The sequence below is a fragment of the Ambystoma mexicanum genome, chromosome 12 (genome assembly GCF_040938575.1).
Source record: "Ambystoma mexicanum isolate Mex_15411 chromosome 12, UKY_AmexF1_1, whole genome shotgun sequence".
Classification (NCBI taxonomy): Eukaryota; Metazoa; Chordata; class Amphibia; order Caudata; family Ambystomatidae; genus Ambystoma; species Ambystoma mexicanum.
In genome coordinates this window covers 598808231-598832106 of record NC_090936.1, presented here as the reverse complement: position 1 = coordinate 598832106, position 23876 = coordinate 598808231, and the positions used below count along the sequence as shown (strand labels likewise).

Below are 23876 nucleotides of genomic sequence, written 5' to 3'. Positions count from 1 at the left end.
GCATGTCCAGTACCCTCGTCTGAACGTCCTGACGGAAGTCGGTGACCCTGAGCCAGCAGCGCCGAAGGCAAACGCAGTTGCCCATCTGGCGGAAGTCTGGGTCGGCGATGTCCGTGGCCACCATAATGGCATGGTCCAAAGCCACCTTGCCTTCTTGTAGGATCTCGAGGGCCTCTGCCCTCTTGTCATCTGGGAAGAAGTCCAGGAGGGGGGGTGATTTTAAACCAAAGCTCACTATCGTATCGGGCCACAATAGCGAGAGCGTTGGCCACCTTAATGGTCGTCGCCGCTGACGAAATGACCTGGTGTCCCAAGGTATCCAGCTTCTTCCCCTCGCCGTCCGGCTGGGAAGTCGATGCTGTCATCCCAGCGGATTTCTTCTTGGCAGCCGCTGAGACCACTGAGTCCGGAGACGGCTGTGCTCTAAGGCACATTGGTGCCGAGTCTGGGACCCGGTATTTCTTCTCGTACCGGTCTCTCTTCGCTGGGACTGAGGATGGGTTCTTCAGGAGGGCCTACCCCTCGTCCCAGATGTCGTCCAACATCGGGACCGAGAGCATGGTCTTCCTCTTGGCCTCTCGTTGCTGATAAAGGAACCCCTTCTCCTCCTCGGGGCATAGCTGAAAAAGCTCTGAGGCCCTAGCGATCATGGTGTGAAATTAGCCAATTTTGTCGGGAGGAGAAGCCCGGGGTGGGGGCGACGGGAGATCTGTTCCGTCGTTGCCACCGTCGTCCGTCTCGTCCCTCAGAGGAGGGGATTGAGGTGAACGATGGAAGGGTGGGGGCGGATTGACCCGCCTCCGCTTGCGTGAAGGGCTTCCCGACAGTCCAGGCGCCGCTGGATCGTCCACCGGAGGCAAAGGCATGCCTGTTCTTATTTCTGAACACAGGGTGTGCAGGGATAGCAGGATGTCTTCCGAACTGTCCGTCGGTGGTTGCAGCGGTTGCATCGGCAGTGGCCCAGTGACCTCCGGTTCCTCGTCGATCTACCGTTCCTCGTCGGCTCCCCCGTCGCTTTCCACCTCTGCCTCGTCGGGGTCCTTCCTGTAGGACTGGACCTCGACGTATCTCTTGTCCAAGACCGACTTGAGGCCCGCCAGCTCATCCTCGGAGGAGATATCGGAGTCCGGTAGGACTATCGCACGCCCCCCTTCTTCTCGGCCAGGGGCTTCACAAGGGTCTTTTCGATGGGCAGGAAAGACAATTGCCTCCGGAAAGGCAGGAATACTCTTGACTTTGAGGTTGTCTCCACTGGGGCCACATCTGCGGGTTTTACCAGGGACGCTACCACTTTCTCAATCGAAGCCTTAGCCAGGTGAATCTGGGCCTTCAGGTCCTTTGGCGCGTTTGAGGCCTTCACCGTGGGTGGAGGGTCACCGCCTCCGTCCCCCTTGGCTTTCTTCGTCGGGGTCTACTGGGGCTTCTACCGAAGCTTACCCAGGTTTTCAGACTTCCTCTTCGTCGAGCTGGAGCGTTGGCTCGTGGTTGACGGCATCTGAGATGCTGTGCCCGGCCTGGCAGCTGCGGAGCCCGTACCAACGGCGCTCCCGGTGCCCGCAGACTTGCAGTGTTTTGCCTTATGTTGGGCCCCCGTCGCCAGAGCGCCCTCAAAAGGTCTTAGAAGACCGCTCAGACTTCTTCTTGGGCTCACCTGCCACTGGGCTTTTTGCCTCCAGCCAGTCAGCGACATGGTACGGGCAGACATGTCCTTGCAGAACGCACAGTCCTCCACGTGCAACTTGTCAGAGTGCAGGCACTAGAGGCACCGGGAGTGCTTATCCTGGGCATCAAGTCTCTTTTGTGTTCGGCCATGTCCACGCGGGGTAGGCCTCAAAGATCTTCCAGAATCCTCAAAGAAGTGAAATTCAACAAAAATTTGCCCTTGAGGGGCATAGAGCTTTCCGAAACGGGTCCCCGTTAATCGGAAGAAGAATCGGTGGAGCTTGAGGGTCGATTTTTGACCGAAAAAATAAGAGTAAACTCTTTGAAAAAATACAATAAGCAGTAAAAGCTCGAGAGCTAAGCACAAGGACTCCCAAAACTTGAACGTGCGGTACAAATCTGTTCAGGTGCCGCCCTCGGTCGCCCAGGACCTTCTGTGGTGGGCCGTCAAAGGCAATCTGATGAAGGGGGCCCATTTTGGCTGTCCTGGCCGCAGTGGATGATCGTGACGGACGCATCCCTCACGGGATGGGGAAGCTCATGCCAACGAGTTGACAGTCAGCGGTCGTTGGTTTCCGTCGGAGTCCAGACTCCATATCAATCTGTTGGAGTTGAGGGCCGTCAGGCTTGCCCTGAAGGCTTTTCTGCCGACTGTGCGAGGAAAGTGTCCTGATTCTAAAGGACAACACGGTGGCCATGCACTACCTCAACAGAAAGGGGTGGCCAGGGTCACTTCCTCTGTGCAGCGAGGCGATGCAGCTCGAGTGCCATCCAGCAGGAAGTTTCGATCTCGGCTGTTCATCTGGCCGGGGACGACAACGTGACGGCGGACGCTCTGAGCAGGCAGAGCCCGATCTCTCACGAGTGGGAGCTGACTCAGGAGTTTCTCCTGGAGATCTTCGCCCTTTGGGGGACCCCTCAAGTGGATCTCTTCGCCTCCAGTGTCAACCGGAAGTGTGAAAAGTTCTGCTCGCGGGAATTTCCTCCAAAAGGAGCCCTAGGAGACGCGTTCGTGGTGGAGTGGTCATTCCCACTCCTGTACGTGTTTCCTCCAGTCCCCGTCATCCCGCAAGTACAGCGGAGGTTACGGAGGCTCGGTTCCCGGATGGTCCTCATTGCTCCGGCGTGGGCCCGGAGGACGTGGTACCCGTACCTTCTCGACTTGTCCATCTGCCCTCCACGCCGTCTTCCCTACCGAGGTGATCTGCTCTCACGAGAGGGGGGTCAGGTTCTCCGTCCAGAGGTCAGATCCCTCGACCTTCACGCTTGGCTTCTGAAAGGTTGAGGTATAAGGATTGGGACCTCCCTGAAGACGTGATGGAGGTGCTGCTCTCGGCCAGGGGGGAGGCAACAAAGTCTCTGTACCGTTGCAGAAAGTTCTGCGACTGGTGCAGAGTTAAGAATGTGGATCCTTTTGAGTGTGACATTCCCATGGTTCTGTCTTTTTTGCTTTCCTTGGCCCACAGGGGCTTGCAAGTGGGGACCATTAAAGGTTACCTGGCGGCGCTGTCCATATTTAAGCGCTCGTCTGAAGAATGTTCCTATTTTAAGATTTCTTTAATTTCTCAGTTTTTGAAAGGGCTCACTAATGTGTTTCCTCCGTCACTTTTTCTGGTGCCCGGTTGGGATTTGAACCTTGTTCTTAAGTTTCTTATGGGCGCTTCGTTTGAGCCTTTGCATTCTTGCCCTTTGAGACTGTTAACTCTGAAAACTGTGTTTTTGGTTGCGGTTACTTCCGCTCGCAGAGTGAGTGAGTGAGTGAGTGAGTTACAGGCACTTTCAGTTAAGCCACCCTTCACTGTGTTTCATAACCACAGGGTTGTCCTTAGAGTTTGTCCGTCCTTTCTTCCGAAGGTGGTTTCGGAATTTCATTTGAGCCAGAAGGTTGTTCTTCGGGCGTTCTATCTTCCTCCACATCCTTGTAAGGAAGAGGAGAGGCTCCATAGGCTTGATCCTAGGAGAGCGTTGAGCTTTTATATTTCGCGCATGTGCCGGGTGAGAGTGGACGATCAACTTTTCATTGGCTACGCTGGAAAGCGTTTGGGACAAGCTGTGATGAAACAGACTGTCTCGTTGGATTATTTTAGCTATCTCCAAGTGTTACCGCTTGACGGGTAAGGACCCTCCGGCTGGCTTGCGGGTCCATTCTACCTGGGGAGTGGCTGCGTCTACTGCCCTGCAGAGGGGTGTTCCTATTCGTCACATCTGTGATGCAGCCACCTGGGCTTCAGTACATACTTTTGTACGTCACTACTCCCTCAATTCCATCCGAGGGCAGGATCTGGCCTTTGGCAAGGCAGTCCTTTATTCCGCAATTTGATTGGGCATGCTAAATTTGTGTTCTAAATTCTTTTCCCACCTCCTTGCTTGCTACTGCTTTGGGAGTTTGTCATAGATATGGAATACGTCGGAGGACCCAATTCCCTCGAAGAACAAGTTACTTTCTTACCAGGTAATGTTCTTTCGATGGGATGGTCCGACAACGTATTCCATATCGCTCCATCCCTACCTTCCCCACTGCAGAATTTCTTTTGCGATTGCAGCTTGCGTTCCGCAAGCCCTTGTGTGTCTGACTGGCAGAAAACTGGTGGCACACGTTCTGGGGGAAAAAACTACAACTGAGGCTACAGGCATCATGTGCCTACTTATCACATCGGGTGACGTCGGCCGTCTGAGGAGGTCCTCGGGGACGGCGCTTCAACGTCATCGACGCAGGACGCAGACGCCGAAGCAGCACAGCTGTGGACATTACCTGTCATAGATATGGAATACGTCGTCGGACCATCCCATCGAAAGAACGTTACCAGGTAAGAAAGTAACTTGTTCTTCTCCCAATACAGCCCACAGACCTTGAGAAGCTCAACGCCCCGATAGCGACTGAGGAGATTTATCAGGCCATTTCAAATTTGAAAGCAGGCTCGGCCCCGGGCCAAGACTGCTTTACTCCAGAGATTTAAAGTCACTGTCACCCCATTTTTAAGCCTACTATTTAACATCATGTCTACAGGTCAAACCACCACCTTCATTCACTGAAGCCAGAATAATCGTGATCCCAAAGGAGGGTAAAGATAAACTTGAATGTGGCTCGTACAGGCCTATCTCGCTACTAAACGTGGACGCCAAGATATATTCCAGCATTTTAGCCAACAGATTAAGCAGAGCCCTCCCACTTTTAATTCATAGTGACCAGGTGGGATATGTGAAAGGTAGAAGGCTCAGATAATGTCCACAAAAAATGTTCAGCTTAATGGCTTCTGTAGACCTGTGTGATGCAGACCACACCTTCATCTCGGTCGACGCAGAAAAAACATTCGACAGAGCTGAGTGGCGCTTTATGAACCAGATCCTCGAAAAGGCAGGCCTCGGACCTGGCTGGATTCAAGGGGCACAAGAGCTCTACAAGAACACAACTGCAAGAGTAGTGGTTAATGGAATAGCACCCCCCTCCCCCATTTACATTAGCTAGAGGAAACGGACAGGGCTGTCCTATCTCTCGCCGCTGGTTTTCATCCTGGTCATGTAACCCCTAGCCCAAACTATCCGAAAAGAAAATTTAATAACTGCCCTTCAGAAATTTGGCAAAGAATACAAACTGGCCCTCTTCACGGACAATGTCCTGGTTTACCTAACTCACCCATCTCAATCCATCCCAACACTCATGACCAGAATGGAAGAATGGAAGAATGCAGCGCGCTCTCTCTGGGTTCTGTATCAACTGGAGTAAGACAGTGGCCCTACCTTTGAAGGACGGAGACGTACACCCGGATTCAAACTCAGCGAACTGGGGCCTAAAGGTAACACATACATTTTTAATATTTGGGCATAACCATTACAAAGCAGCTAAATGATTTGTACCGGCAAACTACAAACCGCTTTGGTCGCACATTCGACGTGAGACAGAGAACTGGGCAAAACTGGGTCTCTCCTGGGCAGGCAGGTTCACTGCAATAAAGATGAATGTCTTGCCGCGTCTGCTTTTTCTGTTTCAATCCCTTCCAACAATCCTGCCAGTCACCTTCCTAACAGAAGTCAAAAGCACACTGCTAGCATTCTTATGGCAATAAAGAAGCCGAGTATAGCATATAGCACGCTAATCCTCCCCAAAGAGATGGGTGGCCTAGCATACCCTGACTTTCAGGAATACTTTAGAGCAGCACAGCTTCGAGTTCTTCTAGATCTTATTCGAGAAGTTACACACAAACAGTGGGTCCATTTATAAAACAGGCTATTTGCCCCGGTCACCCTGATGGAATGGCTCTGGGCACCCAAAAAAAACCTATCCCACGCAAAGCACTGGAACACCCAGTCGTGGGATTTTTATGGTCGATCTGGAAAAAAGGAAACCAGTGTTTGTTGGGAATATCTTCCTGGCCATCGCCCTTCAGCTGCATCTGCCCCCCCCCCCCTTATCAGAGACCTCCTCATAGACTATTTGCTTCCAGCCACAGTACGTACAGGGGCTGGTTAGGGCGGGCCAGATGTGGAGAGAGGGAACCTTCTTAACCAGAGACAAATTAGAAGAAGCCCAGCAGCAGGGCCTCAAAATAAAACCGCTCCCCTATTTGCAACTGACCCAAGATGGAGAGCACAGCTGCAAGGCCCACCCCACCCCCCCTTCGAAAACATTAAAACACACAGTCAGAGACCAAAGGCCTGATCACGAGAATGTACAGAGCCCTACTTGAAAGAGGTCCTCTGCTAACCCCCCCGCACTCAAGGTTAATGGGAGAAAACATTGGGATGGGAGAACAATCAGGAAGGATGGGAGGCAATATATCGAGCAGTCTAGAAATCATCAATAGCTTTTCAATATAAAATGCACAACTGCAGAATCCTCACTCAATGGTACCTCAGGCCTCACCGCTTAGCCAGAATGTATGCCGGTACCAGCCCCTAATGCTGGAGAGGGTGCACACAAATCAGTACATACTGGCATCAGTGGTGGGAGTGCCCCAAGGCGCAGACTTATTGGAAGGAGATCCTAGGCTGGATCCACGAAAATAGAAGGTATCATTAGGGATTTCGCCCCACTACTGGTTCGGTTTGGTGTGGAAAAAGTAGGAGAGAGCTACCAGGTCCTTCCCCACATGCCCAGAAACCTGCTTTTAGCAGCTCGAGTTTAAATAAACATAAAATGGAAAAGAGCCACTCTGCCCACCAAGAAAGACTGGCTTCGCAAGGCCAAGGAGATCTATGAAATAGAAAGCCTCACGCAGCACTTGGAGAAACTCACGCATATTGATATGCAATGGCTTCCCTTCCTAGAGTACAGGAGAACAAATTGCACAACCTTAGAAACCCCCCCCCCCCACGATAAGCACACCTCCATTACACCAAACGCTGACACCTGCCTGGGACGATGGTTGACCCCGCAAAAAGCCTTACCACCAAGAGAGCCCAGACGCGGAGTACAGCCTTGCAGCAGAGTAATGCGGTTGAAAGCCGAGAAGTGAGCAGTGTGTTGGTGACTCAACACCAGCAGGCCACAGAGGGAAAAGTAATGAGTCCTAGCTCCGTCTTGGGTAACAGAAGCCTCAAGAAGGGAGGGAGGGGGGCACGGGGAGGGTTGGCTGGGCTTCTTCTTTATCTTACTTCCCTAACTTTCTACTTCTTCTCCTTTCCTTTCATGGTACAATACAAAATGGAAAAACTGTTGAACTGGGTTTTTTCTTCTCTCTTCATTTTTGATTGTTGCCTTCCAAAATAAGGGAGGATTATGATAACATGTGTTAACATACAACAGTATGTTAACCCACAGATTCCAATAAAAATAAATTAAAAAAATAAAAACATTTAAAAAGGCAGATAAAGAATGGAATGGCCAAAGGGGGTCGGAATCTTTTACCAGACCACCACTGATCTTAGTCAGGGTACAGAGAGATAGGGTGAGGACTGGATGCCCATGAAACCCTAAGGAGGGAGGGGGGGCTGCAGGAATAGGTAGTATAATTTACCACCGTTGCTCAGATTCTTCCAGTGACCACTTCAAGGGTTCCTAGATCCGCTGGGCGCACTTCCTTCTGTGATATGTCTGGTCAAGGGAGGGCCAGGGGCCGCGATTGCAGAGGTCAGTTTCATCTTTAGCATGAATTAGATCAGTGTAGTATGCAATTCGTGCTCCGATTATACAGTTCTGAAGAATGGACAGCAGGACACCCTTGACACCAAGAGATGCAGACCTCAAATGGGACAGGCCTACTCAGGAAACCTCTAGGACACATGGAAAGTGGGATTCGGCAGGAGTCATCACTATCAGTCGGCGACAGGTGATCTCCGTAGGATGAACAAAGGAGCAGGCCCCTGCCCAGCTTATCTTCAGTGTAGGAGACTGAAATTGCAGGAGCAGACATATTGTTGCACAAGTTGAAGATCCACCAAGTTCCAAGGATGCAGTCAGAACTCCAATGGGTGGTCCAGAGGCCCTGCTGAAGGTTCAGAAGGCACAGATCCTCAAGCAAGGGTAAGGACGGATTGCTCCCAGCAGTACAGGGTTCGAAGCACTGATCAGGGCCTTCATGAGATGAGGAAAAAAAGAGCAGGGGCTTAACCGAGACTGAACTGGAGACGATGCAGGACATCTGCAACAGTCTACAACAGGTCTTTGGTCGGCTGCTCTTATTCGTAGGGATCTTGGTTCCAAGGATGATCTGAAGAATGGGTGAAAGTCCTCCTTTTATCCTAGATTCGGGAGACACCAGGTGCACAAACGGAAAGGATCAGCACCATTCAAACTGGTAGGCGCTGTCCAATCAAGGACAGCCACTGGCCAAACATTCTGCCCAGCAACAGACACACGGTTACTTGGATGTGGACTGGGTCCAGACAGACCCATCCCCCACATCGGGCCACACACACGGCCCATCACTTTGCCCAGGAAAGCAGAGGCTTCACCCGGAAAGGGCTTTCCATATATGACCATTCAGGACCAGAAGGCAGGAAAAAGATCCATCTTGGACACATTGTAACTAACCACGAAGTTACAAAATAAAATGTGATAAGGATACAAAGTATCCTAATCGCACTTCACTTTAAGGTGATGTTTGCAGTTTTAATATGACAAGAGACAGTCTCCCAGTACCAATAGTCTAAGGGACTGACCAGTTTTCCCTTACATAAAGGAGAGGAAAAGGCAAGCAAATTAAAACCGAGGGCTTTACATACCTCTAAAAAGTCAGGCCAGAAAACAATAGCTAAAAGTATGGATGTCTCATCGAAGTCAATGGGAGGAAAGTAGCAAAAGGAAATCTTTCCTAACAGCTACCAAGGACAATATACTGGATAAGAGTTGCAGTGCCAAGAGAACTTCTATTTTGTGGGTCTGGGGACTTCTACTGGTCAGTGATACAAAGAATAAAGAAAGGAAATAATCAAAATGTTTAGGGGACCCAAAATAGGTTCAACAGAATTCACACAAATGCAATTCTGCCCCAACAAGTGCCAAGAGATCTCCAAAAATTGCATTCTGCCCTAACATCCACTTTCCCCAAATTTCTTTTTATTTTTGTCTTATTCTTTAAAGGCCTCCAGCTCCTCTGATCGCTCAGTCTATAGGGGTTCTTGCGGTGTTCGCCTTCTGCGCGTCGTCCTCCTTCGTTGTTCTGCCGCTCAGTGGTTGTACAGCCCTCAATAGAGGCCTGTATAAAAGCCATCCGAACAGCCCTTTAAGGAATAAGTTACTTGCCTGTAGTTCCTATTCTCCAGCATTGGTATCTTTCATAGATTCAAATACTGTTTGAATCTTCTCCATAGACAGGCTGGGAATCCTTGGTAACATTAAAGTAGTTTACCTTTACATTTTTAAACTGCTTGTCACTTTAGTGCTCGATTACAGAGCCTAGATGCCTCAGGGTTCGGCACGCTATACAAATTGCAAAAATAAATGAGTCATTTGGGTCATATTGCTGCACAGCCAATGCACAGGTCTCCCTTAGCTCCACCCCTGGAGGCCATCTTCAACTTTGGTATAGCACCTGTGAAGTACCAAGAAGAGCCAAGCGGGGTAGAGTGGAGGGTTGCATGTGAATCTATGAAAGATACCAATACTGGAGATTAGGAGTTGCAGGTAAGTAACTTATTCCTTCTCCAGCATTGGAGCTTTCATCTGTTTGAAAAAAAACAAAGCAGTATGTATGTAAACAACCACAAGGGTGAAGGTATAGCTCTACTGAAGGAAACCACTCACCTCCAAAATACTCACCTCATCCAAACAGGTTGCGTAGAACTGCCTGGCCAACTCAGGTCTTCTCCCTTGAATACCTATCAACGTAGTAGAACCTTTCAAAGGTATGGACATACTTCCATGTGGCTGCCCTGCTCATATCTAGCAGGGGAGCACCAGACAGAAAACTGTAGTATCTCTAACCGTGCCTGACAGGGGCCCGTTAGCCAGTCGATGACAGTGTGAAATACGCACTGCACCGACATCCATCTTGCTATAGAAGACTTTGAAACGGCGTTGCCCTTGCGGAAGGACAAAAAGCTGCAAACAACTGTGATGACTTGTGAAGTCCTTAGTGCGAGCCTCCTAGAACTTTAACGCTCGGACCACATCCAGAGAATGCAAGGAGAGTTCAGCAGGAGAACCAAAAACACCGGCAAAACGAGTGGTTCATTAAGGTGAAAAGAGGACTGAACTTTTGGCTTAAAGGAACAGTTTGTGCAAAGTTCCACCTTTGATTGATGAAACGTCAAGTAAGGATGCAAACAGGAATGAGCCTGGATTTTGCTACTTGCCTGCTAAGTAATCTCAACCAGGAAGGTGTTTTTTTCAGGATAAAAACCTCAAAGACGCTTGTGTACAGTCTCAAAGGGAGGACGCATTAGCTTGGAGAGGACCATGGATTTGGTTGGAGCAGAAGCTCAGTCAGGAAGAACCATGGATTTGGTTGGAGCAGAAGCTCAGTCAGGAAGAAAGGAGTGAACAGTCCTTGAGGAATTTTTTGACTAGTCTGGGAGACCATAGAGAAGGCAAAACTGGGGAAAATGTAAAACGTCAAATGGAGGCCAAATGCACTTTGATGGAAGAGTGCGCTAAAGCAACTCTGGCCAAAGACACGAGATGTAGCAAGACTTCCGGTGCCTGTATGTGAAAAGGGTTGAGACGTTGACCTGCACACCAGATGAAACCTTTCCACTTGCGCTTCTAGCAGGACAGTGTAGATGGCACCTGTGCCATGGCTAAAGCAGTCTGGAGGCAGAGGTACATTTCTAAACTCTAGGGAAGCAGAATTAAGGCTGTCAAGCGGAGTGATGCTGGATCGTGGTGTAGAATGGATCTACCGTCTCTGGAAAGAAGGTTAAAGAGAGGAGGTAATCTAAAGGGAGGGGCCGCTGACAGCTGCAGGAGGTTAGAGTACCAGAATATCCACGGCCAGGGCGGGGATACCAGGATCATTCTGCACCATTGCTGTTTGAGTGCACCAAGTACCTGAGGCACGAGAGGGATAGGGTTAAGGCGTAGAGGAACATTCCCTCCCACGGGAAGGAGAACTCATCACCCAGACTCCCCGTCTGATGCCAACCACCCGGTATTCCAGTTGAGGACTTCAGGGCCTAGAGCAGAGCTCATAGCTCCAGTACACGGATGTAAAGCTTCTTTTCTTGGGGCGGCCAGAGGGCTCTGGTGTGGAACCGAACCATGTGAGCTCCCCATCCCTTGAACGGACTTGATGGTCTGCAAGGCGGAAGGGGGCACCTTGAATGAGATGGAGACGAAGGCTCCACCAGCGTAGAGTGTCACGAAAGGGACATGTCACATAAATCTGGTCTTCCCAGGATCCTGATATCCATTGCCAATGGGCATACAGGAATTCCTAAAGGGTCTCATTCGGAGTCTGCAGTGTAGAATTAATGGGATGCAAGAAGACATTATCTCTAGTAGAGATTTGTGAGTGCGGACTGAAGCAACCGACAACCGTGACAGTAAAAGATACTTCATGAGAATGGACCTCACTCTTTCCTCCGAGGGTGTGGTGACACAAGTGATCCTGTTTAGATGTGACCCTAAGAACAGAATGTTCAGAAATGGAATCAAGCAAGACTAAGTAGTTCACAGAGAATCCAAGTAACGTCAAGCAGAGGATCGCTGCTTCTGTATGTCGAACCACCAATGGAAGCGATGCAGCTCTCGCCAACCAGTCATCTAGAAATGGGTAGGCGGGAATCCCTGAAAAAAGGAGGTGGGCAGCGTCTAAGGCGAGACACTGGGTGAACACTTGATGCTGATTTTAGGCCGAAAGCCAAGGCCTTGAACCAGTAGTGCTTTCCTTCTACCGTGAAACAAAGCAAAAGTCTGTGACGCAGATGGATCGGGATATATGTCCTCCAGGTCCATAGAGGAGAGAAAGTCTCCTTTTTGCAGTTGCCTCAAGATGTGCTGGAGCGCCACCATGAGAAAAGTTTGGGACCGTAGGAACTCGTTGAGTCTGCCCAGAAAGTATCTGGAGTATACTCCTGTGCCCCACAGATGAGTAGGAATGGGGTCTATTGTTCTCTTGGTAAGGAAGGATTGCACCTCGTAGAGAAGCATTGGCAGATGTTTTCGGCCTTTGGCATGGGAGGAATGGATGAAGGGCAGCCGATGAACTTCAGAGTGTGGCCATGACGAATGAGGGACAACACCCATTTGTCTGTGGTAATGGCAGTTCACTGTGTGACTAAGTTGGAAAGTCGCCCCCTCCAACTGGGGTGTAGAATTTGTGGGCCAGAACTGGGGCCCGGTGAGGCTGGGCATGAACCCTGGCTTCTGAGGGAAGAATAACGGCAATGCCGATTTCCTGGATAGCGCTGGCATCTCCCTTTATATCCCTCCTGTGAGGTGCCCGGATGTGATTTTTGGGCTCGATAAGAGGGCCTGTAGTCCCGTGAGGTCCCAGGAAAGTGGGATTTGTTAGACAGAAAGGACTGGCGCTGCTGCTGCTGTAAAGTTCCCAGAGAACAAGCAGTGTCAGTGTCGGCCTTGATGGCCTGAGGAGCGTCATCCACTTTCTTGCCAAAGAATCCAATACTGTCGAACGGCATGTCAACCACCTTGGATTGCACCTCAGGCCGGAGGTTGGTGGCCTTAGCCAACCCTGCCATCGCAACACAGCTCCATTACGCATCTGCCTGAACCCTGTGTCTGCAAGATCCACAGCGATGGAAATGGTGTGGTCCGAAGACGCTTCACCTTTACGCAAGAGAGTTAGCTTCCGCCTCTCGCTTGTCCTCTGGTAGGAAATGAAGGATAGGGCCCAATTTATAACAGAGCTTGCGGTCATGACGGGTGAGGATGGCCATAGAGTTTGCCACCTTGGTAGTGGTAGCAGCAGTTGAGACGACACTTTCCAAATGCATCCAGCTTCTTTCTATCCCTCCTTGTCTGGAGGCACCATGCAAGGGGAAGAAGGACTGATGGATGTTTCTGCACTGCTGCTGAGACGACGGACTCTGGGCTAGACTGGGCGCAGACACATTTTGGGGTGGACTCAGTAGCTTTATATTTCTTTTCTAAACAATCATTCTTGGGTGTTGCAGTGAAGGCTTTCTCATCACAAGCAGACCTGCCTCCCAAATGTTTCTAGGACTGGAATGGCTACCACAGACTACCTGTTGGTGTCATGCCATTGATAAAGGAAACCTTACTTTTTGTGTTCCTCAGGAATTACATGGAATAGCTTCACCGTCCGAGACATGAGGATGTGAAAAGAGCCAAGTTCATCAGAGGGGGGGGGGGGGCATGAGGAAGCAGTAGGCAATGGGGTATGGAGCCGTTGTAGCTCAGATACCAAGATCTGAAAAGTGGAAAAGATGTCCATCGAGACATCCAGAGACCCCGAAGCAAAAGGGGTTTGTACAGGCTTTGGTAGAGGCTCAGATTGAGGAGGAGCCTGGTGAGAAGGTGTAGAGCCCGCACTGTAAGATAGTTCCTGGCCAGGAACTGGCTTAGATTTGAGCACTGTGGAAGCCAGGGGAACACAAGAGGGGGCATGCTAGTAGTAATAAGTACACCCTTGACATCATCCTAAATGACTCCTGCTTGGACCTACACGTTTGAGTCCACTACATGCTGTAGAAGCTCTGTGGTGGGGCCATAGCTGGGCAAGGAACAGGAAGAGGCACATACAGTGTCAACAAGAAGAGCGGCTGTGTACGAGTAGGCCTGGGAAGGAATAACAGCACAGACAATGGATCTCAAGCCTGTGCAACCCCTCTTGGGGATGTTGACAGCATGAGATAAGCCTTGGTGGTAGACCGTGGATGCAGATTTCTGCACCGTAGACAATGTTGACGAGGTTGTAGTTGACTTGACCATCGACGATGTGGACTTGGTGGTCGACGGTGAAGGCATGGACAGAGCAATTGTCTAGGTCATGGATCAGCGGTGTTTAGCTGGTGCGGAATGCTTCGTAGACGAACGCATAGAAACAGCCATGACTGGAGTGATGGCAGCTGGTGGAGTCGCTGATGATGGAGCAGCCCAATCATGTGAAGTATTTCCCTTCTTTGTTCTCTTCCCTCTGGAAGAATCCTTGTGGGACCTCAACTTCTTTGACGAGGGAGTGCGCTCAACGGGTCTGCTGTGCCGAACCGAAGCATAACTGCAGACTGAGGCCAAGTCAGAGGCACCAGCACAGTCATCCAACTAAGTGACTAACCTCAATGTGGCGATCTTTTAGAGTTTTGTAGGAAAACGACTGGCAGATGGTACAGATATTCATATCAGGGTCCAGATACAGGCAATATAGGCATTCTTCGCAAAGGTACTCTACATACATGTTCTTAAGGTGACAAGTCGAGCAGGACTTGAACAGGCTTTTCTTCTGTGTATCAGCCATGGTGCCATAGTCGACTGACTTATGGAGGCCTCACTGGTAGAAAGCACCAACAGCTACCCCAGAGGCGATGGAATGGATGAAAATTCGACAGCCACAGGCAAAGAAACACTCCAGAACCAACCGATGAAGCTCTTGATAGTACAAATGAAGAATTAATGCAAAATCGTTGAAAGATTGTAAGAGATTTTAGAGGACTCCCAACACAGAACGTGCAGTAAAAAAATTTGAAGATGGCCTCCAGGGGTGAAGCTAAGGAAGATCTGTCTATTGGCTGCTGGGCAACATGACCCACAATGACGAATAGAGCACTAAAGTGACAAGCAGTTTAAAAAGGTGTAGATAAACTGCAGTAATGTTACCAAGGATTCCCAGCCTGTCGACATGGAATATTCAAATATAAACTGGGAAGCAGAGGTGGGAGCCCCGATAGAGGACGGGATGTGGGAACGTGTCCTGGGGTACCATAAAAAGGTGTCAAGAAACGCAAGATTAAAACAGATACAATGATATATTACACACAGGGCATACATGACACCCCTGAAGATATCGAGGTTTGAAGGTGCCGGAAGACAGACATGTCCTAAATGCGACGAAGAACAGGCTGATATGGTGCATATGTTCTGGTTCTGCCCGGTGATTGAGTGCTTCTGGAGCGAAGTAGCGAGGAAAAAAGCTGGATAAGGGGGTCAATATTGTTAAAGATTCAGCCTGGGCTTGCTTGCTGGGGGCGTTCCCCAGATCGCAGAAACTTAAGCATGTCAATAAATTGAAGTATTTAGCATATGTGCTTGCAAAGAGAAGGATTGCCATCGGATGGAAGGCTTGCCATAGGCCACGGGTAGAGATGTGGTGGAAGGAGTTGCAAAAGTGGGCGGAGGCGGAGACCATGGTATGGCAGGAGGCAAGTAACATAGTGGGGGAGGAAGAGGTGGGAACCCGAATAGCATGGAAATCGTTGATAGCGGAACTGTTTGGAACGATACAAGATCTGACAGAATCCATTGAAAATGAGACTCCACCACACGGGGCGGATACAGAGTGAGTGGAACAAATAGGCTCGTAAGGGGGGACGGGATAAGGGGCGCAGTGACTAAAATTGTGTAATGAACAATGTGAAAATTGTACGAGTGATATTTGCACTGCGTGTTTGGTTTGTATTGGTTTTGTTTGTATGAATATGCAATAAAAATTGTTTAAAAAAAACAAATATTCAAATAGAACAGAAATACAGAATAGTATGAACAAACAAAATATCCGGAGCCATCAATTTAGAAAAGAAAAACATTTGTTAATGTGGAATATTCAAACAGCATGCAAGTCTACGAGATCCAATGCTGGAGAAACATGTTTTCTATTTGCTGCTGGCTTTCCTAACTTTTTCTGTTTTTTGGGGGAAGTGAGTTTTTTTTAGCCTCCCTCACCAGCTCAGCTCAACTCATGTTTGTGGGGCACTAGTCAGTCCTGTTGACAAAATAAGACGTTCGATAAAATAGTAAGCAAGGCTGGCACATAGGAGTGCATACACTTTCATCGATCAATATAAAGGCCCCCCGCCAAAAAATAAATAAAAGAAATCACAAGAACCAGCCATAACCCTTTGCACATGCATGCATGGTTATAGGTGAAAGGATCGAAAAAAAGGAGTGAATGCCCTTTTATTCTAAACCAAAAAGGACCAAAAAAAAGGGTCGATTTCTTTTTTTTAATGGGGATTTGGGGGGTTCCCCCCAAAGCCCCACCCCCCGTTTTCTTTTTAAACATTTTTTATGCATACCAAACTAAAATATATAAATAAATAAAAAGCATTCAACCCTATTTTTCCGGTCCGTGTCCTGTCGAAAAAAAGGCATTCGATCCTTTGGCTGGACACCGTATGCATAACTCGCACATTCAAAAAGCACACTCCTCCTGATTGAATCAGCTACTTTGGAAGAAAGGATAGCGTTTCTCAGAAGTGTTACAGTTGGAATGCATATTTGGATCTATTGGCCAATCAGAAGTAAAGCATAAATAGAATGCTTCTTTCTCACAGTCAGTTCAATCTTGAATGCGCTGCCCCCCGCCCCATCCACCCCATTACGTGTTTCACCTTTGGTTGGTGCGTTCCCTGGATCTAACTCAATCTGCGGTCCACCAATCATTTTCTTGATGAAATTACAGTCAGTTCTATATCTCAGTTATGGTGCTGAGAGAGCCTTCTAGTTGTCCTTATGAGAACTAGAACATCCACATCAGTATGTATGTCGCTATTGGTTATCTCGATTAAGAACTCAGGGCCCTGTAACAATCTGCATGGCACACAAGATATCCTTAATTGTGTGTTCCTGGCGCTGCCACTGTAAGAATTTCATACTAACCTATCACTTGAACCTGTCGCAATTGGTGCTTCACCCAGGTATACTTTTTCAGGGATCCATCCTGCGCATATTTTACCTTGCAACTCACTCTTGGGAATTTGCTATATCTCCTAGGCCTCTTATGGATTTGCACTTTACCTGTGGTTACCTTAGTCAAAGCTTCTCGTCTGACTTCACCCCTACTTAATGCACCTTGCTTAGATTCCTCAATGACTTTCCAATGCTACTTTGTGCCTGGTCAATTGCTGGGATCCCCGTCAGGCTTTTACAACCTGTATTCCACCCAGGCTTACCTTGCTGAGATCCCCCTGTGCCTCTCGCAGTTTCCGCTTGTATCTTAACACCTCTCCCTTCAGCTGGTGGTTGTGATTCTGGAGGCTGCTGATCAGATGACGCATCTCCCGGTTTATTGGGCCTGCAAAATAAAATGAAATTAGATGTCTATGGGTTGGTTTGAGGGAGATTTGTCTTTGGTTACATTTCTAGGGCCCACATATTCCAACCTACTTCTGCTTACAGAGTGTTTTCACTGAATTATCCTGACTTTCCAAGTGTAGTAGGCCAGAGCAGTCAAGACATCTGCTTTGGGAAGGGGAACTGGTTAAAAAAGTACAGTAAACACTTACAAGATAGACAATAAGGTAAGGCCAGGCAAAAGAGGTTTTACAAATATATTCTTTATGGAAAATGTGTGCAGTGAACAGAACTAAAATATACAGGTAAGTTATGTTTCAGAAATTGAACACTTTCAGAAACATGACCCAAGAGAGACATTGGCATATCAAAGAGCCAAAAAGAGTCCAGCAGGTCTTTGATGACAGTCCTCTTTAGAACACAATATCCTCCTCCGCTAGACACATACAGACACCACAGCACAAAGTTTATTCGCTTTAGAATACAGCTTAATTCTGATAGGTTAAGTGGTTTGAAATGTTAGCATAGGAATAAAGTATAGGGTCTTCACCCAGAGCCCCTCAGTGCCAAAACAGCAAGTACAAGAGGAGGGCACAGGGACCCACCAAATAAGTCCAGTCACCGAAGAATAATAACTACCAAGCTGACCTGGAGATTGCAGAGTGCAGCTCCATCAGCAACCAGAGTCAAAGTTGTAAGCCGGATGGGCAGGGATCTGCACCGCAATCTTCCCACCTCTCCAGCACTGGACAAATGAAACCAAGACCACAACGTGATTCTGAAGACCCACAAGGGAGATAGAGACTTCAGAAGGTTTGAAGTAGGACAGATTCTGAAATTGTAGCATTTGGTTCCCATAGCATCGACCGGAGAAGTTGTGGTTCATCGTTGAAGATCCTGCAGAGTAAAGTCGCAACTTTGCAGCAAAAGAAATTGCAGTTCTCCCCGGAAGACACCAGCCCTACAGCACTGCAACAAAGAACTTGGAGAAAGCACAGACCCTCACAGATACAGGATTGACGCTTTTTTTAGAAGAAGGAACAATGGGGACTATAGCCAGGATCACTGGTCGCAGGATGGACAGAGAGCTGCAGGGCAAACTATGGGAATCCCCAGGCGAGAGGAACGGTACAGGGTCCTGGTTACATCTGGAAACAGCCACAAGTGGTTTCCGGAGGATATGGCGCTCACGCTTCAGGGCAAGGAAACACAGATTTCCAGAGGAGCACAAAATGTCTTGCAGAGGTATCGATCCCAGTGGTCCACTGGATCAAGACAAAAGAGTCCTGCACAATGCTCCTTCTGGTTGCAAAAGAGCAAGGAGTCAGCCACCATCCTCAGCGGAGTCCATCTTCCTGACACTTTGGGATCAAATTACAGTGTTTGAAAGTACTGCTGCAGTGTGTCAACATTTATCCCTGAACCAAGGCTGCGTCCCTAGTGACTCAAGGCGACTTTCTACCTTACAGTACATTTAAACAATATGCCAATCAGACATATCTTGTGTCCAGAAGATGCATCAAAGTACTGAATGTTATGAAAATCGTTCATGTGCTCACTTGAAATTAAACAGTTAGAAACATGGGTATGAATAGGCACATGGTTCAGAACCCTGCGTCTCTTCAGATGTTTGGACTTCAGTGAAGCCTCAACACTGGATATTGTGACAATCTTTCATGCCAGAGTGTCTGAGGTGAGCAGGAGGGTGCCACCACCTGATCCGCGATGCAGAGTCTGGGAGTGGTATTGGAAGAATCCCCTGCCCTTCCCTCAACACCTGATACAGGGAGGTAACACTTATGCGACACAGCCCCCTACCTTGTTTCAGGACTTCTAGTGTGACTCGGGGGGGCCCAAAGTAGTGGTTGATGGGCCCTGGGGTGGTATGGGGAATATGCACCATCACCCCCACTTATTCCACTTCAGCAGGAAGGGGACCGTCACATGTAGCTGCAAGTTGATTCTGGCAGTGAAAGGAAAGCTCTCCATGCAAAGGGGAACAGGGATCGGACAGCACATACTCTGTGCCATACACAGTAATAAACTGAAGGTAGAAAAAAGTAGAATAATAAAGCTTGGAATCACCCTTACCAACCCAGCTCACGTCTCATAAGCTCTTACAAGTGAGAAAGGTACAGACCTGCCTCCTGCCCAGAGCTGTGCGCAACACACATGTGCAGGGAGATTCTGAGAAGACCGTCCTGATTTTTAAAGTAACAGTCCAAAATCTGCTCACCTATTAAAACAGGCATGAACAAAACTTAAATGACAGCTCCAGAGCAGGACCAGACAGGGGATAAAAGTGGCATGTGGGGAAAGAGCCAGTGTGAGTGTTCAGAAAAGTCACAAGCAGAGTGTAAAGATAATTGGTTTTCTAGCAGACGCTTTGCAGGGGAGGAGGTTGGAGAGACAGGTTAAATATCCAAAAGTGGCAGCAGGAGGAAAGCACAAGATGTCAGGCATGGGAGAAAAGCACAAGGTGGTGTGGTGGTGTCGGGCAGGGGAAAAATAACAAGGTGGTGTCGGGCAGGGGGGAAGCACACAGTGTTGTGGTGTTGGGAAGGGGGAAAAGCACAAGGTGGTGGCAGGCAGGAGAAAAAGCACAGGAAGGTCTGCAGCATGAGAAATGCACAAGAAGATGGTGGCATGAGGAGAATAAAGAAAGTGAAGGGAGAGGTGCGGGGGCAGCAAGAAAGAAAGAGGACCACATCCAGGGGCAGCAAGAAAGAAAGTGGACCACATCCCGGGGCAGCAAGAAAGAAGGAGGACCACATCCCGGGGCAGCAAGAAAGAAGGAGGACCACATCCCGGGGCAGCAAGAAAGAAGGAGACCACATCCCGGGGCAGCAAGAAAGAAGGAGGACCACATCCCGGGGCAGCAAGAAAGGAGGACCACATCCCGGGGCAGCAAGAAAGGAGGACCACATCCCGGGGCAGCAAGAAAGGACCACCACATCCCGGGGCAGCAAGAAAGGACCACCACATCCCGGGGCAGCAAGAAAGGACCACCACAACCCGGGGCAGCAAGAAAGAGGACCACATCCCGGGGCAGCAAGAAAGAGGACCACATCCGGGGTAGCAAAAAAGAGGACCACATCTGGGGGCAGCAAGAAAGAGGGGTCGTCCAGGGGCAGGAAGAGGGGGTGTTAGACTGGATTTGTACATTCTGGTCTGGTGGAGAGGTGTGTAGGAGGCCAGCGTAACTGGTCAACAGGGACAACTCTGACAGCTGTGGTCAAAACAATCAAGGTAGCATGGAGAGTGGTCAAGGCTAAGTCAGAGGAGCGAGTGAGCCTGGTAAAGGGTCCACAATGAGTTCACAAAGCAAGCAGTCAAGGATTAAACTTAGAGAGGTAGCTATAAAAATACTATATTTGTGGCCAAAGAACTGTGGCTATCCAATTGTGGATAGCCACTGGCCACACTATCTGCCCAGCAACAGACACTCAGGGGCACAGATGTGAACTGGACAACCCCAGTCCCCACATCCGGTCACACAGAAGCAAAAGCTTTCCCCTGGAAAGGGCATTCCATATAGGGTAATTCCACACCTTTAGGTGCAGGAAGAAGGCCACTTGGCCAAATGGTGTGTGAAAATCTTGTGGCACAGCCATTGAAGAGTGTATGGTACTCTTTATGGCATTATGCAGTAAAATGCTAAAATACACAAGCAAAAAGTTCAAAACACAGTAGAAAAATATCCACTGCCACCAGCCCATCCTGGACACATTGTATCCTTATAACTTTTTTAAAAAATGTTGTGGTTACAAATGCAAAGTATCCTAACCTCACTTCACTGTAAGATGTGTGCTGCTTTTAAAATACAAGAAATTCATGAAGGAAAGCAGTCTCCCACTAATGAGTCTTATGGACTGGACAGTTTACCCATAAACATGAGCACAAAACAAAGGTAGTAAAGCACAATGCTTTACTTACCTAGAAGATCATCAGGACAGGAGCCATAACAAAAAGAAAGGGTTTTCCCATAGAAGCTCATGGGAGGAAAGCAGCAAAAAGATAATCTTTCCTAACACTTGGCATCCAAACTCTTGTGTTTACCCACCTTCACTGGCCAAATTCTCCACATCCAGCACTGAGTACTTGTACCTGGGTCCTGAGAGGTCCTTTTGGTTTCTTTATCGGGGCCACCCCCGGGCCCAGGAGAGAAGTCCCCACTACCACAGATTTCCATTTACTGGAGCGGGTTGCGTTATACCTCTGTAACAAGCTTTTCAGACTTCTTGGCCTGCCAGTCCTTAAACCCTGGGGATTGATCTCCTCTGTGGTTCCACTCTGGCTCATTGCCTCTGCTGCTGCACTTTTGGGCTAGAAAGATAACGTGCATCACTTTATACTGTAATAGTAGCAGACCTATGGGATTTGACCTCAATGATTCCTATGTGAGAACTTTCGGAAACTCTTTCATTCCTAAGTGACTTGTTATGGTCACCTGAACAAGACATTTTCCCAGGTCCCCCATAGGGACCTGCAGTTTTTAAAACAAAGACTGGAATTTTATAATTTACCAGTGATTATTTATCAGTTTTAATAAAACAAATCACTGTGGTTCACCCTCTGCATACAAAGCAATAGTGTTAAGGTAAGCACTATTCGTTACTGTATTTATACTGGTTTATAAAGGTGAACTGGGACAATTTCAGAGCAAGTACTCTACGTTTACTCCCTAATGTGTAGGTCCTTTTGGCCCATTTGCCTGTGTGTTCTAACCCCTTGCATCCTTTCTTTTCAGGAATTATACAGGCTGTTAGGAGGCCCACACACGTTGCAAAAAAAGACTGCTGAGAAGGTCTGATTCACAGGGTTTGTTTGCACACAAATCAGACAAGGCACAAGTTACTTACCTTTAACTGTTGTTCTCCAGCATGGGTCCGGCATGGATTCACATGCTCATGAATATTCCCCTAGTCAGGCTGGGAATCCTCAGTAAAATAAAAAATGGTTTTGTTTCTAAACTGTCTTTCTCCTATTAACCAATCACTGGGTTCTGAGTCATTCTGCCCCCAGCCAATGACTGCCCTCCACCTAAGCCCCTCCTCGGGCAGCCATTTTCAGCTTTGGTAGCACGTAAAGTGGCAGTAGGATCAAGAGAAGAGCCGCAGAGGGCCAGGAGGGAGGGTTTGCCTGTGAATCCATGCCAGACCCATGTAAGTAACTTGTTCCTTCTCCAGCATGGGGTCTGACATGGATTCACATGCTCATGAATAAAGAATACACAGCAGTACATAATTACACAACCACGGGAGGTGGCAAGGCTCAACAGAAGCAATCTCTTACCTCCACACCAAGCTTGTGAAAACAAAATAAAAAATATCGAGGCTGAGTACCCCAAAAGGAAAATACACCGAACACGGGTTACAAAGGAACATAAAAAGTACTTTATTTTATACTGAATACAGTTACAAAAACAGAGCAAAATCAGATAGCTATCGGCCCTCAGTACAACACAACGAACTCCAGCGTGGTTCAGTGTGTTCAGTGAGAGACGTTGTACATTAGAATGCATTCGCTTTTTATACACTTGGTGGGCACGATGTCTAGCCCCACTTCGGGTTAATATTCCACTTAATACATAACCGATCTAGGGTTTGTGCCAAGTCTTGAACAACCGCAGATAACTGATTTGCCTTTAATACATGTATCAACAAGCCTATGCAATAACTGTGTATTCTAAGATTTTTCCATGCAGGCCTTCTCAAACATTAATACAATGTAGTTAAACAGATGTTCTACCTTCAGTATTTGAATACATTGTTTCAACATATGCTCATGGATTCGTTTTATTGCACGAGTAATCCTATTACACACAGGTCAATGAAGGACAAGGTCTCAGTTCACGACCTCAACAAGTGGCCTGCAGGCAAGTTACATATTAGCTATAACAGAGGTCAAGACGGCCATGTTGTATTCTGGAATGACAATGTCCACCATTTTAACTCACAGGGTGACTTTTACAAAGCGAATCCTAAAATGGCGGATTGACCTAAAATGGCGGCTTACATTGTTTTAAGGTCAGGACCTTGCAACACGGATTCTTTTGCAAGCGACTTTCGAGCAGCTTGGCGTAGGCCAATATTCATATATTTATTGCAATAGGAGGCACAATATGATTTCTCTTTTGACAAACCCTCCTTTTGGCCTATGCAAAGTGCTAAAAACTACTTTGGATCTCCTTGCAAATAACTCCATGCATCATCGTCCATGCACCCTGAATCACTATTGGAAATATCTATTGCCATTAGGTCATTTGCTAAAATATCTTTCCACACATATTCTTTGGAAGTTTTATCCGGGGCATACACTTTATGTCCTATCGAACCTATCGCTTGTGCGCAACATCCCCCTAGCATCGATCAAATACCAGGCAGACACTGAATACAGCAACAAAGAAACAGGATTCCCAAAATAATTAGCAAGACCGAAAGTACCTTCCAACCCCAAGATCGCAAGAAGTCCCATAACCAAGCGCTTAGATCCAAGTTTCCCTCGGGAACATGCACTTCGGAACTAAGGACGTGCAGATTCTGTATTGCCTTGAAGATAGTTGGGGAGGAACTGGAACGAAAACACAGCAAGCGGACCCCACTAATTTACACACTCCACCAAGCTC

At 48.2% G+C, this 23876-nt stretch overlaps 1 protein-coding gene across 2 annotated transcripts in view; it reads right to left on the bottom strand.

Moving 5' to 3' along the window:
- RNF20 (ring finger protein 20) overlaps positions 1 to 23876 on the bottom strand; it is an 838977-nt gene that overhangs the window by 354284 nt on the left and 460817 nt on the right. For both annotated transcript variants that reach the window (XM_069628987.1, XM_069628986.1), the window contains exon 12: positions 17128 to 17249. In XM_069628987.1, coding sequence (XP_069485088.1) covers positions 17128 to 17249 — 122 coding nt within the window. The remainder of the gene's footprint in view (positions 1 to 17127; positions 17250 to 23876) is intronic.